Genomic DNA, 14,772 nt, shown 5'->3' on the forward strand with positions numbered 1-14,772 from the left:
CACCTAACGATGGGGGAACCTGAGGCCCAGGGTGGGCAGTGACTGAAGCGCAAGCGGCAAGTTTTAAGCCTGCTGACAACCAAACAGCATGTCCTCCCCTCGGAATCCCAGTGAGCTAATGTACCATTAATTGTAATTAACTAATTATTCCTGCTGCCAACTAGCAGAGGAGGAGCCAGGGGTGGGGGCCCCCCAGATGACTCAGTCATGTTTACAACATGCAAACCCATTTAAGAGCTTGTAAAGTCGCTATAGATGGTTCTTTGGCAACAGGGGAATGACCATTCCCTGTCTTCAGCTGCAGCTCGACAACGGTCGTGGCTGGGAGCCTAGGAGAGCGGGGTTCTGAGATCCAACAGCGCCACCTACAGACCATGTTCCAAAATGCTCGGCTCCGGGACCAGCCGAGTGGGCGCTCAAGACCTCACAAAATCCAGGGCCTAAGAGACCACGAGGCCCACTCCTGCCCACCCCATTCACGACGAGGAAACGGAGGCCTAGGCGAGGATAGGCCTGGCCCTCAGTTGCTCAGTTGCTTTGAAAATGAGAGTCTAAATTTAAGTCCAAAGTGGCAGATGTGATGGTTTTCATTCTCCATGAATTTGAAGTCTTTAAAGCGTGACAGTTCAGGAGAGGCACCGTGAACAACTTCCCAGACGCACCCGCTTCTGCTTCGTCCCCTCCCGGCCAGCCCTCCATCGGCGCTGAATCTCGGGGTGTGTGTATGTGGCGGGGGGCTGTACGTGCGCCTTGATGTGACCTCGGTCCTCCTACCCAATGACACGCAGGAGGGGACAAGACTGGACACTCTGCAAGGCGAGCCCGGCCCTGACGCCCGTTAGCTATTCCTCTGTTGCACCATAAGAATAAAGATCATATCAGCTCCCACGACGGGGCAGCTGTGCCGAGCCCCCGGACTAGCACTTTACCTGTGTGACCTTGTCTGAAATCCGTGTTTGTGAGACGCAGAGACCTAGTTAATCCACCCTTTGTAGGTCGGGAGACAGCCCACAGGGGTCTCCCCGAGAGCTGGCGGCTCCACCACCCTGGATGCTCCTCACACTGTGATTGGCTGGGGGGGGGCGGGTTCCAGCTGGGCCCTGAAGGACCAGGGGACTCAGATGGGACCCGGGCTGGTTCCCAACAGGCCTCGGCTAAGCCACTGGCTGGGAGGACGAGGGGGCGTCTAGGTGGACCTGCCGTCTCCAGCCACTCACCCACGGTCATGCCGTCCATGTAGCGCTTGATGATATCGAAGGAGTCGCGGAGGTTCCCGTCTGTGATGTCGAAGATGATGTCAGCGTGGTTGGCAGGATACGCGGGTGTGATGGCCCGGAGGAAGATGATCTCTGCAGAGAGAAGCACGGCATGGAGAGCGTGCAGCGCTGGGCCCCGTGACCCCAGAAATGCCCCCCCCCAGGCAATGAGGACCCAACATGAGGGACCCCCTGCATGGAGAAGGTGGAGGGCCCCTCAGGGGCCCTAGATCATAGCCTGTCCCCCCTTCTCATCAACGGGGAAGCTGAGGCCTGGAGAGCCTGCGAGTCTTCCCTGAAGTCATGGAGCTGATGAGCAGTAGGGCCGGTGCTAGGAAGGAACTGGTGATGATTCAGGAGTCCCCCTGACGCTGGGAAGACGGGGAAGTGGGGTGGATGACGGGATATGGGCGAGAGGTCAGAAAGGGCAAGGGAGCAGGCTGGTCCCCTGCCCCACAGTGATGTGGGTCAGAAGCCACTTCTCAGGCCGGGCCGGGCAGTTTGGTGGCTGTATCCGTCTCCCGGGCCACCTGACATGAAGCCGGCAGCCTGCCCTGGGCGGAGAGCGCGAGGCCCCGATTTACCCCCACTCTGTGTTATCTCGGGTGAGGGGGGGAATGTCCTCTCTCTCTGGGCCTCAGTTTCCTCATCTGTAAGGTGAATGAGGCAGCCCTCCAGGGCCTATCAAGGGTCCTCTCAACGCTAATGGTCAAGGTCTGGACTGCCTGGGCCCAAGATGCTGACAGGTATCTCTAACCACACCCAGCTCCCGCTAGAATAAAATTATGGATCAGCACTGGCCAGGAGGCCACAAAACCGGCCATTAGGGATTTGGGAAGGATTTGTGGTTTGGTGGAACCCGTCATTCTGCACAAGGCAAACAGCAGTCAGTGATTTTCTCTGACCCAAGTCTGCGCACCCTGCGAAGATTCTGTGCCTCCCCTTTTCTAGAAGGATGAGTGGGCAGGTGGGGCAAGGGCCACCGGCTCCTGCAGGCAAGCACGTCCCTGGGTTGCCTCTGGTGCCCTCCCACCCCCCTGGCCAGGCTCTACGCTCCGGCATGTGCACCTGCATTACCCCCCAGGACCCCATTGCCGTGTGTAAACACAAGGCAAGCTGTCCGTCGTCTCTGAGATGGTCAGAGGGCTCTTTCTCATCACTGTGTCCCAGAGCCTGGCCCGAGCCTGACACATAGGACGCTCAGTCGACGTTTACCGAGTGAATCCTCATGGCGAGCTCCTCTGAAGGCCTCCACAGAGGGAGGCGGCGTCTGGAGACCACACCAGCCCTGGCACGTGGGCTGCACACCCCGAAGCAAGGCATACGGAGCAGCACCCCGTCCACAGCCCTCTGCCAGGCGCAAGGAGCCCGCTACCTTGGGCCTACCTGTGTGAGAAGGGTGCTGTGATGGCAGGTCTACACTGCAGGCCAGGAGCTGCCTGGGGGCAGGGCACACTGACTGCTTTACTGCTGGGCTCCCTGGAGCTGGTCTGGCTGCACCAGCCCATCTGCCCCTCGGTCTCCAGGATGATGCTTCTGTACGCAAACAGCATCAGTCCCAACCCTCTACTGGCTCCCAAAGCCTAGGAGTTGAAGCCCCAACTCCAAGTGCAGCCTCCTGCTCTCACCCTTTCAGCCCCTCTCTTGCTAAGCCGTCCACCACTCCAGCCAGAAAAACTTGGCTTTGTTCCTCAAAGGTCTACACTCCCCACTCACCTCCAGACGTTTCCAGAGGTTCTGCTCTGCCCTCCTCTCTCCGTGTTCCCCACTTTCACTAAGTTGCCTCCTACTGACCCCTCAGGACCCAGAGTGGAGTCACTGCCTCCTGGAGGCCCCCACAGCCCAGCGCTTGGCACAGAATCAACACTTGATAGCTATGTGTTGAACAACTGTAACCCCTAAGAAGAGGCCCCCGAACTGAGAGCTGGAAATGGGCTGGAACGGTACCGCCATGTAGTCTGGGGACACGGAGGAGATGCAGAGGCAGGGAGGGGTCTGAATTCCAAACCCCAAACCCACAACCCACCAAAGAGTGGCTTCTGCAGGCCAAGCTCTCAACTCCAGCAAGGGGGCTGCCTGGCAAGGAAGCTCCTCCAGACGATGGCCTCCCCCGGGACCCCTACGCCAGTTCCAAGCCGTGGGAGCGCCCGGCCACTCACCTTCGGGGCGGGTGAACTCGCGGAAGGTGGGCAGCGACACGACAGTGTGGGAGACGGTGTGCACTGGGTCCAGCACGCAGGTGACGTCATTGGGGCGGCAGGACTTGATGCAGCGGACGGTGTCTGTCTTCTCTTGGCGGAGCCTGAGGGGAACCACAGCACAAGAAGCGATGGGAAAGGTGGAACCAGCACTCCCACAGAGACCGGGGTCCGGGGAGGAGAAGCAGGTGGCCGGGCGGGACCACCTGTCCCAGAGATGGCTCCGCCGGAGACCCGCACTGGCCTCCGCAGCCCGGCTGCTCCGAGGGGATGCTTCTCTGCCCTTGCTGCAAACTGGACCAGAACCCAAACCCCCGAGACACGCCCCAGTTTCCATCTGTCCCGGCTGGGATAAGCAAAGCTTTGCTATTTGCCAACTATACGAACTGAGCTTCGGTTTCTACAACTGCAAATCACATTCATTCATTCACTTGCTCAACAAGTGTGTTTTGAGCATCTGCTGGGTGTCAGGCACCAGGGACACCAAAGCAAACAAGGGAGACAGGGTCCGGCTTTCCTGGGGCCCCGGGTCGGGGGGTTGCAGCGGTAATAAATGAGGGAGCATAGGTAAAGCACCCAGCTTGGTGCCCAGCACAAAGCGGTCAAATCTCCAGTGTCACATGATGGACGGAGAGGAAGGAAAAGGGGCCCAAGTTTGTTACAGGTCTAACCATATTTTTAAAACCTCTTTATCATAAAATAAAACACAAATGCAAGAGCTACACAAAACAAAGGTACCATTGAATGAGTATTATAAGGCAAACCACTTTATAATCAGCACCCATGTCAAGAAAGAGAGCTTCACCTGCCACCTGAGGCGCCTTCGTGGGCCCCAGACCCATCTCAACCCCCTCGTGTGTCCCCAAAGTAACTCCTGTCCTGACTATCCTAGCAATCACTTACCTGGGTTCCTTTACATCTGTGTCATATAAGTGTGCATCTCAAGACACTATCATTTAAACTTGTCCATTAAAAAATTTTTGTTATATCTTTCTTTTTTTATTTATTTGGTTGCGCTGGGTCTTAGGTGCAGCACATGGGATCTTTGTTGCAGCATGCGGGTTCTTAGCTGCAGCATGCGGGCTCTTAGTCGTGGCATGAGGGACCTAGTTCCCTGACCAGGGATCGAACCCGGGCCCCCTGCATTGGGAGCGTGGAGCCTTACCCACTGGACCACCAGGGAAGTCCCTGTTATATCTTTCTAAAGTCCTTTTTAACCTTCAGGTTTCCTCTCCATTCCTTCACTCTCCATACAGTTTACCTGTTAGGAAAGCAAAGCATCTGAGCTATGGAGTTTCCATAGCTTCTGGACTTGCTGACTGCATCCTCACGGTGCAGCCCAGCGTGTTCCCCTGTCCTCTGCATTCCCTGCCCATTGGCAGCCGGATCCAGACGCCTGATCAGATGCAGACCCAGGTCCTTTAGCGAAATGACAGGTGGTGGTGTGTCTTCCATCGGAGGCATGTGGTGTCTGGTCATCTCCTTTCTGTGACGTTAGCAGCTGCTGATGCTCAGGGTCCAGATCCACTGATTCATCGGGGATGGCACAATGCTGTGGTCCGAGTCTATAATTTCTTTTTCACTTGTTAGTTTGAATACTTCTGTAAAGAGATGCTTCCCCTCATACACTATCTTGTTACCAGGGGGTATAGTTCATGGAGGAAAAGCAAGATTAATGCTTGATTCTTTCTTCGTGTTGACCTGTTTTCAGGATAATGAACTAGCAATCATCATCCAGAGGTTATCAGTTGATTTTTTAAAAATATCAGTATGAACTCATAGATTTAAACTATTTGATGGATTTCAACCTATTGCAATTATTATCCTTTACTGGAGCTCAAGTTTTCCCATCTTTGGCCAGAGGGTAAATCGGGTTGGCTCCCAAGTCCTTTTGACCTGGCCCCAGGAATCTCTGATGGTTCTCTTGCTGTCTGGCTTGACAAGGCAGTCCAGCCTCATCTTACACTTTTACTGCCCCAGCTATTTCTCCAAGAAGTGTTGGGTTTGTTTTTTGTTTTGTTTTGTTTTTTAGTAGAAAATGGTATTTCAAGACTACAATCTGGATACCAGGAATGCTCAGTCCTACTGAGTTGGTCATTGTTTCTAGGCTTCTTCAGTGGACATTTTTAAAGATAAACTACATCATGAGTTCATACTGATATTTACAATTCAAAACAAGAACCACATAGTTTTTTACTTAATCTCTTCTATGTACCAAAGGAATCTCCTTTTTTCCATATCAAAATCCTCGTTCTTAAGAACACAGAAGATGATAGAATATTCCATACTTATTTATTTAGTATATTTCATATTTAACCCAGTACTCTCAGAATAACAATACTAAAATTACTACCACTAACATAATTAATTAGAATAATTTTTTTGGATATGTTCTCCCTATTCTACCTACAATTTTTAAATAGATGTGCTATTTCTACATTGTCTGAGCCATTTCTTTCCTTTTTTTTTTTCTTTTTTTGCCACACTGCGTGGCATGCCGGATCTTAGTTCCCTGACCAAGGATCGAACCCACGCCACCTGTGGTGGAAGCGCGGAGTCTTAACTAGACCGCCAGGGAAGTCCCCATACTTCCCTTTTTTCTTACTGCACTCATTTAGTTGTAGTTCTATGAGTAACTATGTTTAGTGCTTGCATGTCGACAATTTCGCATGTTGATAACAGTTTGTGCCCTTTGTACAGGAAAGTCCGTTTTGTTGGGTATAAAATCCTTGGCTTACATTTTCTTGAATATCCTAAGTATTCATTTCCTTCTGGCATAAGTGTTGCTGTGAAGAAGTCTGATGATAATATAATTTTTTTCCCATATAAGTCACTTGCTGTTTTTGCCCAAATGCACAGGGATTTTTTTGTTTTCTCTGTCTTGGTGATGGTTGCTCTGAGTCAATATCTTCAGGTATGTTGGGTGTTCTTTCAATATGGAATTTCAAATCTTTTTCTTAAAATTTCTGTAAAGTTTCTTGAGTTATCATTTTTAGTATTTATTGCTCCCCTCCCTTGTTTTGGGTTAGTTCTTTGGAGATTTCTATTATCTGTATGTTGGATCTTCTTTGCCTATCTTTAACATCTGTCACTTTCTCTTCAAGCCTTTTCATCTCTTTTGTTATTCATTTTTCAATTTATAAAATTTTTCTTCAACTTCTCCTTAAGTATTTATTTCTAAAATTGCTTTCTGCTTTAATTTTAAATTATTTCTTGAGTTCCATCACTTCATTTCTTGTTTTTTCCTAATTCTGGCTTACATTTTTCCTTCATTTTTGGTAATTTTCTCAATCCTTTTAGTTTGTTTTGATATAGGCTACAGTTTTGATCTAGTCTGTGAGCATATCTTCCTGGTGTACTTTCATTACCCAGAAGGATATCATTCTGTTCTTAATTCTCTTTTTTCCTGCAATATCTTTTATGAGATTTAACCTGGATACTTTTGAGTTGATCATTTTTATGTGAAATTAGTTTTCCTGAAATTTGAGAAAGAGGCGTGGTTCACAGTGGTTTTTCAGACCTCATTGATGTCTCTGCTGGACAGTTGCACACATCACTTCATTTAACCTTCACAGCTTTTTCCTCTACACCACACTGCCTCCTTCCTTAGCTAATACAATGCTTTGTTTTTCACTTGGGAATTTTAGAATGGGGCTGGTATGCAGGGCTTTCTGGGAAGAGGCTAGGGTAGCAAGCTGAGGAGCACTGACTCATCCCGGTATCCTGCCCCCTTCACAGCATGGGGCTGCACTTCTGAGAGCAGACTCCAGAGCCAGGCTGCCTGGGTTTGAACCCCGGGCCCACCTTACATCAGCATTGGGACTATGGGCAAGTTACTTAACCTCTCTCTCCCCGATGTCTTCATTGTGAAATGAGGGTCATAACAGCACTTTCCTCACAAGGCTCTGTGAGGGTTAGTTAAGTGCTTGGCACAGTGCCTGGCTCACAGAAAGCAGTGTCTAGGTGTTAGCTGTCATAGTTGTTATTATTTTCATCAGTATAATAATGATAATCATAGTTATTATCCTCCACCCTTGGGAGCTTGGTTTAGTACAGTGAGTCAAAAGGATGGGAGTTCCCATGGGAATTCCCTGGCGGTCCAGTGGTTAGGACTCTGCACTTTCACTGCCAAGGGTGCAGGTTCAATCCCTGGTCGGGGAACTAAGATCCCACAAGCCACAAAGCACACTGTGCTTTTTGGCACAGCCCCCCCCCCCAAAAAAAGTGCACACGCAGGTCCAGGAGTCGGAAGTGATGGCAGCTCTACAAACCCTCTGAACTTTTATTCCCCGTTTAAATCAAGATCCAAATGAACACTCAAGTACCTTCCAATGAGGGGAGAAACCAACACTTATTAACTGCCTACCACATGCCAGACACTGCCTCGTGTGTAAGTAACTTCACGTAATGTTCAAAATAATCCAGGAAGTGGGCCTTGAAGCTCTGAAAGGCAAATGACTTATCCGAGGTCACAGAACTAGTAAATGGCAAGGAGGATATTAAAACTCTTGTGTTTTTGTTTGTTTGGTTGGCTGGCTTGGTTTGTTTTTTCTGCACTGTGTGATCTCAGCAGGATGATCCAGGAATACTGCTAAGTGGCCTCAAGGAACTGCAGGGAGGTGAGCAGGCAGGTAATTCAGATATCATCCCCACATGTGCACTCAGGTACACACAGAGAAACATCAGAGGTGTCCTAAAATGGAACAGGCCACCTTAAGAGGCAGGGAGTTCCACAAACAAGGGCGAATACAAACAAAGCTGGATAGTCAGTTGGTGGGAATGTTGTAGAGGGGATTCTGGCTTCTAAAGCCCCCAAGAATTTTCCCCCCATCTTAACACTCCTTTGCGAAAAGTGCTTCTCTGGCCTGAATAATCTGGACCATGATAACAGAATAACTGAATACATGATGAATCCCTGCTGTGTCTTGCTGATTTCACAGAAGAGGTGATATTTGAACTAAACCTTGAAAATACTATCCACCCATCCATCATCCATCCATCCATCCATCCATCCATCCATCCATCCATCCATGTTTATTCAGATGTTTACTGAGCTCCTTCCACAGGCCAGACATTCTGAAAGTGTAGAGAACACAGATACAATCCCTGCCTTCAAAAAGGCCCAGAGAAGTGGGGACAGTAAAAAGTAACGATAGGGTAACTGCTCTGATGGAGTACGCCCGGTGCTAGAAGAGCTCAGATTCAGGAGAGGTTTCACTGAGGACGTGACTTCAGGGAGAATGGCAGTTTGCAGGAGGATGGCATGGCACATGCTAAAGCCTGGAGAAAGTGCACGCAGAGAAGGACAAGAGCCCTGCGTGAGTGGAACACAAGCAAGGGGGTGAGCTAGAGCAGGGAGCGAGAGGGAGATGTAGCTGAAAAGATGGGCAGAGGCTGGAGTAGGAAGGGCCTCGAATGCCATTCCAAGGGAGTTGGGCTTCATCTGCTAGTGAAAGAATCATAGAAGTTTCTAAAGAGGTGGGGGGACATAACCAGACTGGTCCTTCAGAGAGGTCCTCTGGCTTCAGCTTGGAAGATAGGAGACTGGGAGCCAGTCCAGACCAGAGATGCTCAGAGAGGGGTCTGGGAGACAGTGGGGCCTTGAAGATGAATGGCTAGGAGCATGTGTGTGCTCCCATGGCGAGTTAACCGCAGCCTCTGTCATAGGGCACTGGGCATAGTGTTAACTGTATACCTGTCCTCTCCACTAGACAGCAAGGTGGGCCCCTTCCCCACTTTCCTTCCATGTACTTGTAGGAAGGACCTTAGGATCCTCCAGTAACCTTTACTTGATTCCTCTTGACATTCTGCCTTCCCTTCACATTTCTGCTTGAAAACGTCGCCAGCAGCCACAGAAATGCTAGACGTGTAAAGCAATGTTGGCAGGAAGTCATCCATTCCCTCAACAGACAGGGGTAGAGCACCTACTGTGTGCTAGGCCCTGCCAGGAGCTAGCGACACAGCACTGAATGAGACAGACTTGGTCCCTGCCTTCACGGAGCCTTCTGGATGGTGGGGAAGACAAAAGTAAAACAGATAAATAGGAATTGCAAACTGTGATGAGCATCACAAAGGCAGTGTTATGAGAAAGACTGACAGAAGAACATAACCAAAGGATGTCAAGGGAGGCCCAGCTGAGATAGGAACATATAGGCTGAGGTTTAACCAACATTCAGGCCAAGAGTGCAAAAGCATGTGCAAAGGGCCTGAGGCAGCCAAGAGCTGGGCAGTGTGGCTCCAGGGAGGTGAGCGAAGGGAGAAAAATTTGAGGTCAGGGTGGAGATGGACATTAGCACTAAATGACGCAGGGCCTTTAGAGGCAGGTTGGGGACTTGGTTGGGATCATGGTGGAAGAGTCAAAGCTGTGTAGTCAGCAAACCGAGGTTCCCATACCCACTGTGTGATCTTGGGCAAATCACTTGCCCCCTCTGAGTCTCTCTTGGGATGAAACACCTGCCCCACAGGATGGGAAGTAACGCATATGAAGGACCTGACGCTGGCTTAGGGGTTCCCACGAGCGGCACATTCATCGTGCTGTCCTTTGCCTCTTCCTGGTACAAAGCTGAGAACCTTCTTGGAGGGAACCGACCTCACTTAGGTAAGGTCTGCATCCAAGATGCTGCGATTGCATTCAGTGTTTTTCCACAAGTTTGGGCTTCCCATCAAGACAAACAGAAAGGGAGGTTTGAGTCTCATGATAGAGCTTTTTTTGCCTCGGTTAAAGGCTCAGCTCCTGGTGACACAGTAAGGAAACGAAGCTGGGGCCAATACACCTGGCTCCTGGGCCCGGCTCTACCACAAATGGCCCACGTCGCCTTGGCCAAGTCCCTCCCTTTCTCTGGGCCTCAGTTTCCACATCTGTGAAGTGAGAGGGGACAGAGGTCAATCAACCCTGGGGGCCTTCGTCACCTCGTCCTCTGGGCTAAACACAAGCAGAGGAGAGAGAATCATGTCAAATGAAACACCCGAGCCTCTTTCTCTCCGGGCCTGGGCTCCCTGGCGGTGTGGACTGTGAGTCCCACTAACGGGGGCTCCTGGGCACACACTCCTCACGGAAAGCACTCCGTGGTCACCCTTGGGGGCGCCAGGCGTTGCTCGGCTCCACCCTCCCCACCAGGGACAAGCAGCACAGAGACACCCGACCACGCCAAATAAAACCAAGGCACGCCAGCCATGCTGTGTGGGATCGCCCGCTGAACCTTTATTCGGATCCCGGAGGGGAGGGTGAGGAAAGCAACAAGAGGGGGCCCCCCCACGGCCCAAAGCGCGTGCTCAGAGCTCTGCGGACACAAAGATGTAAAGCTTGGCCACAAAGGAGCTGACGGTGCCGTGGCGAGAGAGCTCCATCCGGACGGTCAGGAGCAAGTCCCTGGGCTCGGGGACGGGTTTGGTGAGGGCCACCACCCCACTGTGGTGGCTCACCTTCCGGGTCGTGAAAAAGCCCTCCTCGTTGCCGCCGGTGATGGCCAGCTGCATGCTGTCCCCGGGGACGGCACTGGAGGGGCCCATGCGGAAAACCACGGCGGGCACTTGGATGTTGGTGGGGAAAGAGAGGTGGTAGTAGGTTATTCGCAGAGGCAGCTTGGGGCACTCCTGATTCTCATGGCAAGGCAAGCGCTCGCAGCGGCTGCAAGAAAAGTGGACAGAGAGAAAGAAGAGGGTTAGGGGCCCATTCGGCAAGCGGAGAAACAACAGAGCGTGGGGGCGGGGAAGCGGGGGCTCGCTGGGCGGGGCCTCCCGCCGCCCCTCTGGCCAATCAGCCAACGGGAAGAGCACCCCTCACTCACCTGTGGGAGGTGCCGGGGACCTCCTGGCCGCGGGCTCAGGCACTAGCCTCTTCCAACACCCTCAGGGGGCGCTGGGTGGCTGGGGTCAAGGGTCGTGCCTGGAGCGAGGCGTGTCCCCTTCTCACTGGCAGAGCCCCACCCCGGGCTGTCCTCACCAGGCACACCCTGCCCTCCGAGTGTCGTCCAGGCTCCTGGATCCTCACCCAGATAGTGGTCAGGGCGACACAGGGCTCCTGAGCGGGTCTCGGAGACGACCCCGAAGTGAGCATCTGCACGCCGGCAAGCATGGCTGCTGCCGTTTACAGAGCGCACGGCTACTCGCCATCACGCCTCCGCTACTGTGATCCCACCGCACGGGGATGGGGGGTTGAGGGCCATTTTTCAGATGAGGAAACTGAGGCTGAAAGAGTCAGTGGCCTTCCTGAGGTCACAGAGTGTGTGAGGAAGCTAGATTTGTGCTCAGGCAGTGAGGGCTGTTCCCCGTCTTCCCTCACTAAGCCCTGTGCTCTAGGCCCAGTTCCCTGTCTGTGTCCACAGGGCCAACCAGGGCTTGAGACGGAGATGGAGAGATGTTCTAACTTCCGGTGACAGGATGCGGACAGGATCTAACTTCCTGTACAAGGATGGAAACAGATTCTAACCTACTGTCACAGGACGGGGACAGGTTCTAACATCCTGTGACAGGACAGGGACAGGTTCTAACGTCCTGTGACAAGACGGGGACAGGTTCTAATGTCCTGTGACAGGACGGGGACAGGTTCTAAAGCCCTGTGACAGGACGGGGACAGGTTCTAACGGCCTGTGACAGGACGGGGACAGGTTCTAACTTCCTGTGAGATGATAAGAACAGGGCCTATCTTCTGCCTCCTGAACTCCCGGCCCATCACACCCTGAAGGCAGCTGCCTTCAAGCAGAGCCAAGGTGCAGAGCCCTGCGGGACTTGACAGGGCACGTCCCAGGAAGTTCTGCCATCTGGACTGTGTCTGGATTCTCCAACCACGAGCATCTACTGTCCTAGTCTTCTATCATGCCTCCATTTGAACTTTTTTCGTTTCCATGCCTCTTGTTAGGTGACAGGACTTCTTTACACTTGGCATTTATTGTGAGCACTGTCTCTTTTTACATCCTATGTCCAGGATGTAAAATCCTTTCTTGTAGTTGGATATTTACCATTCTGAGCTCTTAGAAAGGGCAGCCCTGGGAATGAGCTCCATGCTAGTAAAGGTGTGTGAGGATCAGGAACACTGAAGAGGAGGGGTCTGCATGGGAGGGGGCCCAGAGGCAGGGGGGAGGAGGAAGGAAGGCGGGCATGGGTGCTGCTCAGGGGCAGCCCCTCACCCAGAGACACCCAGGTCCAGGCCAAATGGGAGTGTGCCAGGTGACTGTGGAGAAACTGAGGGACGGGGCCTGGCCTCGTGCTGGGGACATCGGGGTTTCTCCTTCCCCAAGCTCATCTCATTGTCCCACCCGGTTCTCCTTATTCTACTGACAAAGCTCGGTGAGGACATGTAATTTGTCCATGACTCCACAGTCTGTACTAAATGCCAGAAGCAAAGTGCGCCTGTCTCACTTCAAAGCCTGTGTGTACACACACACACACACACACACACACAGAAACACACACACACACACACGGCCCAGCTGCTTCAGGAAGGGCCTGGTGGATCTGGCCAGCAGGTGGCGCCAGGGTCCCCTTCATGTGCGTTAAGTTTTCCCACGTTTCCCATATCCAAGGCCAGGATTTTGATTCGCCAGAGGATTAACCCGGCATGGGTGGAAGGCAGGGAACATGAGGTGTGCGTGAAGTCCTGGTATCACACACCAGAGAGCTGGATACTCCTTCCTCCTCAATGGTCTCCACCCACCCCCAACCCCACAGGGTCACCAAGCAGAGCCCCCAAGTCCTTCCTCACTCTGGGCCTTTCTGGGCCTGGCTCCTTTCAGACTGCTTGCTTCCCAAGGGTGGGGCTGTGGCTCTCTGGCTTCATCTCCAGTACCAGCTCGACACCTACATGCTTTCTACCTGCACACAAGTAAATACGGGCCTGATTTTCCTGGTCAGTTCCAACATCAATTATCCTATCCCGCTCTCCCCCATACTTGCTGAAACATCTCAGAAAGCATAACCACTGCCTCTGGCAAACTGCCTGTCAGCCTGGGGACGGCAGCGAAGTCTTTGTTAGCCGGTATGTCTAGACAGAGGAGGGGTCATCGCCACTGCATCTGTTACGGAGCAGAGGAGGCCCGGACCCCCGGGACCACACACCTTGGTTTCCATCTCGACCCGCATGAGAGAACAATGTGCCCCGATTTTTCAGTTCAACGAATTTGATCGGGACCCCCCAAGTTCCATGAAAATGCAATTATTGAAGGCCACCACACGCCAGAGAAAAAAGGTCCTCAAGGCCAGTCCCTTCTCTCAGGAGGCATGGCCATTCTGGCCGCCCCCCAGGCTGTCTGATGCTCGCAGCCGTCCCTGCTGGCAGTTCCCTGACTTTCAGGCTCCTGTCATTCTGGACACAAGCCCCAGGAACTGGCCGGGGCAGGGCCTCACCCTCTCCGTCCACCCGCATTACCGCCTGGGACCGAACAGCTGTGCCAGTCAAAGCTGCCCAGCCTCGCTCTGGCTTCCGAGACCCCGGGTCTCAGGGGGCTGCCCCGCCGAGGGGGTAAAGAGGATGTTTTCGGTCCCACCCCAGGCTCTGGGACACTGAACATTCCTCCTGTGGGGAGGAGGAAATTGTGTGTTCAGGATCTTAACAGCCTGATCAGTCCGTGAGGCCCAGCCCTGTGGTTTGCGGCCCAGCCTGCTGGGTCATGTTCCAGTTACCACTGGCCAGAAGGAGGCTGTGTGGAGAGAGGGAAGGCTGAGGCCCAGAGACAGAAAGACAAAGAGACACAGAGAGAGAGAGAGAGACTCAAACCTTGCCTGTAAAGGCCCCCTTAATGTTAACCACAGAAGTGCCAGTTACTGGGTCCTTCCTAAAGCAGCCTTTTTGAATTTTACAAATTGCTTTCTGAAGGTCAGATAGTAAATTCTTTAAGAGGATTTTTGTGGAGAAGGAAAAGTGCTGTAAAGTAGAAAACTCCAGTCTGAGGGGTCTGCAGTGCTGAGAGAGGGTCGGCCCCTCCTCACCTGGAGCTCCGGCCTGTGTCCTGCCCACGTCGGTCTACATCCCGTCACTGTGCTCACCCTAAGCTAGCGGTGCTCCTGTGGTCCCAGAGTAACCCCCCCAACTGGGACGAGGCAACCAGGATGAGACCCCCTATGGCCCCTCAACTTGGGATTCCAGGCCCAGCCCTCACTGCCTGTGCCTGACGCTGGGCTCCTGGCTGGTCCATGATTTCTCAACAGGGTTAACAAAGGAGAAATTGTAACTAGACAGATTCCCATGGGCAGCAGGCACGGCCCCAAGACCACACAGCCCTTCAGGAACCCATGTCTTGTCTTCCTATCTAAGGGCTGAGCGACCCTAGACCTGCCAGTCACACAGTCAGCCCACAGGCACACAGTCAGCAGCAGAGCAAGGG

The 14,772-nt window shown here is 52.6% G+C and overlaps 1 protein-coding gene across 2 annotated transcripts in view; it reads right to left on the reverse strand.

Moving 5' to 3' along the window:
- Window positions 1-14,772, reverse strand: part of FBLN1 (fibulin 1) — a 78,498-nt gene that overhangs the window by 17,611 nt on the left and 46,115 nt on the right. Inside the window, exons 15-16 of one of the 2 annotated variants that reach the window (XM_060112022.1) lie at window positions 3,416-3,558; window positions 1,218-1,349 (exon numbers count right to left, since the gene is read on the reverse strand). In XM_060112022.1, the coding sequence (XP_059968005.1) occupies window positions 1,218-1,349; window positions 3,416-3,558 (275 nt within the window). Of the gene's footprint in view, window positions 1-1,217; window positions 1,350-3,415; window positions 3,559-10,639; window positions 11,082-14,772 lie in introns of those variants that run through there. The other variant, XM_060112023.1, reaches the window with a different exon arrangement.

This window comes from Mesoplodon densirostris, chromosome 11 (assembly GCF_025265405.1).
Source record: "Mesoplodon densirostris isolate mMesDen1 chromosome 11, mMesDen1 primary haplotype, whole genome shotgun sequence".
Classification (NCBI taxonomy): Eukaryota; Metazoa; Chordata; class Mammalia; order Artiodactyla; family Ziphiidae; genus Mesoplodon; species Mesoplodon densirostris.